The sequence below is a fragment of the Morone saxatilis genome, unplaced genomic scaffold (assembly GCF_004916995.1).
Source record: "Morone saxatilis isolate NCDOM2014 unplaced genomic scaffold, NCSU_SB_2.0 Contig12, whole genome shotgun sequence".
In the NCBI taxonomy this organism is placed as follows: domain Eukaryota; kingdom Metazoa; phylum Chordata; class Actinopteri; family Moronidae; genus Morone; species Morone saxatilis.
Window position 1 is genome coordinate 22,051,474 of NW_023339674.1, and position 4,490 is coordinate 22,055,963.

Here is a 4,490-nt window from a genome sequence, read left to right on the forward strand (position 1 = left end):
CTCTTGCCCCCCCCCCCCAAGTATTCCTCTAAGATATAAAGGCGGAACAGTAGTGAGAGTAGTTTGTCTTTACCTCGCGCCTGCTGCACTGTCTCCTGCATGTCCTGTGAATGTCTGTATGAGGTGGCTACTACGACTCAGTGTTTCCTTGTTCTCTAAGCTGTGTGCGTTTCTCTCCCCCAGCCCCGTCATGAGTACTTTAATGTGCCTGTGTACTGACTGCCTGCCATCGCTGCTGCTGCTGCCACCGCTGCTGCTATCCACCCTGCATGCTGAGCTCCTCAGTGCCTGGCACCTTTCTCTCTGCCCTCTGAGCACCTGTCATTGTCATTGGTTCGGGGGGTGTAACAATATTCTCAGCTCCTTATTCAGTTCGACAGCTATGATACGATATTGTCACAATATTATTGAAAACTACTGTAAATGATGAAAACATTTAGGCTGGATTAGGCATTTGTTCTTGAAAATTGAACCTAAATGGAAATACCATGCTTTTATACTGAAGTTAGTCATCAGTATGTGTATTGATAATATATTTTGTGGTGATATATTGTTACATGCCTGTCATTCATCCACTTATTATTGGTTTCATCGCATCACTTGAACACCTCTCTCTGTTATTGCCACTGTAAAATAGCAAGTTTACATCATGTGCCATCTTGACCCAAAAGTATGCCGTTTTTTTAAATGTTTAATTCGAGGTCCACTTACTAGAGGTTCCCCGGAGCTTTCAACCACTTGATCTTCATCAGGGAAGGGACCTGCTGCTTAAAGTGGACCTTGTGTTTAGAATTGTTAATATTTGAATATTTTTGAGTTTTAAGAATTTTCTGACCTGTTTCCGAGGTCAAGAATGAACCTGAAACTTTAGCAAAACTACCAGCAGCTATTATTTAAAACCAGTTGAAACCAGCTGCTGTGGTTTTTGTGGTTGAAAGACATCAGTACACTATTTGATCAGGATGGCACCTGATTGAAAACCACTGGTTTAACACTGGTTACATTTATCTCACTGAGCTGTCAGATTTAATTTACACAGGACAAATCCTAATCAAAATGATGACTGTTCTCCACAAAAATCCCAACTTCTTTCTCTGTATCTGTGCCACTCAAACTATGCAGAGAAAGTCCGCTCCCTGTGGTGCACAAACATGCCTGATTGGGTTCAAGTACACAGAATACCTTAAAAGCATGAGTATTTAAGTGTAAACAACTGAATCTGAATTCGGATGCTACTTAAACACAGATTCCAGGCTCATTACCTTCACACTTAAGTTACTATAACGTCCAAGAGGTGTTCATCCAATCAGTTTTATATTTCATATTTTTATTGGTCCCCTCATTGGTTTTTGTGACTGGATTCACATTACGTCAGCCATGGGTGGGAAGTGGATGCTATGGAAGTCATGTGTTCCTTGACATGTTTTATCATGTTGAAGATTTGTCAGCTACAGTTTTGTATTTATCGTCTCACTTCAGAAGTGTTTGAATCTTAGGTATCGTCCTTGTGATTTCTAGGAATTGTCATTATAATAATTAAAACCAGAACACAGCACACTAGGAGACCTTACAGCTTTTCAACATTGTAAATGTTATTTTTTTAATTTTTTAAATTATTTATAGACCTTTCCTATTTAAATAAGTAGCAAAAAGCCCACTCTCAAGGTAAGTGGTGTTTAATGGGATCAATACTAAATAAATGTTAGCTCTTTGCACTAATTAACTAAGGGCTCTTCTGGCTTTCTACATTCTAATGATAATAGACATTTAAACACACTTTAACTAATTATCCTTACAAATTAGTTTCTCATAAATGGATGTTGACTAAGCAATTAAAATGTTTTATATGTTCTGTGATTGTTCATCTGTGTCCCACTAGAAAAACAAACCGTTAAATAGAAGATATTTTATCAATGTATATAATAGATATAATGAATAAATGGTTTATGATTCTTTGTCAATTAAGTACACTGGTGTTTTTCTTTAATATAACTGATTTGTCTCTGTGTTTATGGTGTTCTTTCCCCACATTTGACACCTTTGAAGTTCAGGCTGACATTTAGTAATTTTGTTCTTACTGCAGCTGTTTTTCTTCTGTGTCAGAAACAAACCAGTTAGTCTCAGCGCTGAATGGTGCTAAGCTCCATTTGCTTTGCAGATGAAGATGTTTAGCCTACATAATAAGTGACAAGGGATTCGTCGTCATTCCAGCAAAATTGACCCCAAGACTGAAAAGTTTATAATTGGTGAATCACTCATAGTTTACATTTCAAAATCTGGGCTGAACATGTTGCACTGAAAATGAAATGACACTCACTGTGCAGAAGTGGGTTGTTTTCCTCCCCTTACATAAAGCACGATTTCTGTCTCACTGCTCTGATGCAACTCCTCTCTTTACTTTGTGCTGAACCTTGTTTTAGGATGCCAAAGTAAGTGCTTCTCTTTCTTTCTGCCACTACCAGCCCGGATGTCTGTTGTTATTTATGATTTGTGACACATAAGCATATGTACAGCATGGATAAAGAAGTAAATATATATCATAGTTGTTTGAAGCATGTAGGCCAATAGACTCCTTTCAGAGCAGAAGTGGTGACATTAATGATGGCTGCAGTACATTTAGGTGAGACAGTCCCAGAGCTCTGGTACTGTGCATGCTCACTCACTGAAAGGGCTTACTGGGACTTAAAGGAATGCAACTATCAATTATATTATTATTTACCTGTGCTTTTCCTGCTTTCACAAGACAAAATGAGTGTATATGCACATATAAATATTATAAATATTGATTAATGCAGCTTTAACAACTAATTGTAGTATCAAATCCCCACATTTGGAGGGTGAATTAAACTAAAGAGTAGTTGGTTCCACTCTAAGCCACCCTTTTCATTGTGCATGCATTTATTAGATTACATTTTATAAAAGTGTTGATTAATGAGATTAAATAAAATACCCTGTTGAGTTTCTGACCACTAGTAGTGCTGTTGAGCAATGTTTTTATGAGTGAGTCCCTGCTTTGTTTTTATCATGCATGCACATGTGCATGTGGGTGGCACAATACACTGCTTAGCAAATGTTTTATGTAGCCAAAAATGAATTTAACACATTTGTTAGACCTGTTGGTGAGAAACTCTAAATGAAGACAAACTTTTGTTTAAAAGAAAACTCTACAGGGTGCATTTAACTACAACAACTAATTGCATATATTTGAAGCATATTTATTAATAATATGAATGCAGCTTTAAATGTAACCAGTTGAAATATCAAATTCCCAAATATAATGTAGTATTTGGAGGGTGAATAGGGTTGTGGATTTTTTTTAGTACAAACCACCCTTTTATGTTATTGTATTGATACTGCTGCTGAGGCAGTGGTGACATTGTATCAGATAAAACGTGTGTGTGTGTGTATTTGAGTAATACTGTGGTTGAAATCTGCTGTAATCAGTGTGGTGTGTATAACTCAGTACTTCACTGGAGCTGTGGTTCCTCTCTCCCTCCACAGGATGCAGAGACCCCGCGCAGCGTACTGGAGGAAATTGGACTGACATAAACGTGGTCCTTATCATCGTCCACTCGCACCACACTCCTTCATCTGCCAGCTGCTCTGCTGTATGTAGCTGATAACAACTCCCCTTCACCTTTGAGCACACCCAGCCTCACAACACACAACTCTGCCTTTTGTTTTGTACTTTTTTTTTTTTTTTTCAAACAATGTAGCACTGTTTTGGGTATTTCCTCCTGAGTTATTTATTTGTTCCATGTTATGACTTAAACTGTCACTGAGGAAAAGTGCAGCATAATTAAGGTTTTCATTTTTTGCTGCTTTCCAGTCCACACCGAGATGCTGTACTGAGTGAACTACTTGATTTCTATTTGACCAAAGTTAATGAGATCACTCTATTCTGTGAGGTATATTTAATGAACTTTAATGAACAGAATTTCAAATGTGTTAGACATATAAAATAGGTTATATTGTAAAGGGAAGTCAAAAGTATTACATTAACAAAACCAAAGAGTTATGTTTAATCTTGCCTTTGTTTCTTTAACATGGCATTGTATTGCATTGCATTGTCATTGACCATAGTTTCAAGCACAACACATACAGTACACACTCACCGTACTAACACTGTAAATGCTCCACTGCAGTGTGGATGGAAGAGCGTAAAGACAGACAATGTTGTCATATAATGAGTATTCAGTCTCAGTTTACAGCCCATTATCATTCTAATGGCAGAATCCCACTGCATTTTTAATAGTTTAACCCATTCAGAACCCAATTATGTTCCAAACACACACAAAAAAAAATACTGGATTTCTCCTCTAAATGCACTCATACATCACTAATAATAAAAACATTTTATACTTTATTATGTGTGGGCAGTGGACCCACAATGTGTGTAGATAAAAACGGCTCAAAACGATTCATATTCAGGTGATTATACACTAATGAAAACATACCTATGAATATCATATTACATTTCTGCCAATAGA

The 4,490-nt window shown here is 37.1% G+C and overlaps 1 protein-coding gene across 4 annotated transcripts in view; it reads left to right on the plus strand.

Annotated features, from left to right (window-relative positions):
* LOC118321860 (AP-1 complex subunit sigma-2) overlaps positions 1 to 4,326 on the plus strand; it is a 14,209-nt gene extending 9,883 nt beyond the window's left edge. For 3 of the 4 annotated variants that reach the window (XM_035653397.1, XM_035653398.1, XM_035653399.1), the window contains one exon: positions 3,502 to 4,326. Coding sequence is in view for 2 of the 4 variants with exons in the window: in XM_035653399.1 (XP_035509292.1) it covers positions 3,502 to 3,549 (48 nt within the window). In the remaining 2 variants the exon portion in view is untranslated. Of the gene's footprint in view, positions 1 to 183; positions 2,623 to 3,501 lie in introns of those variants that run through there. The other variant, XM_035653400.1, reaches the window with a different exon arrangement.
* Positions 4,327 to 4,490: the final 164 nt, after the last annotated feature.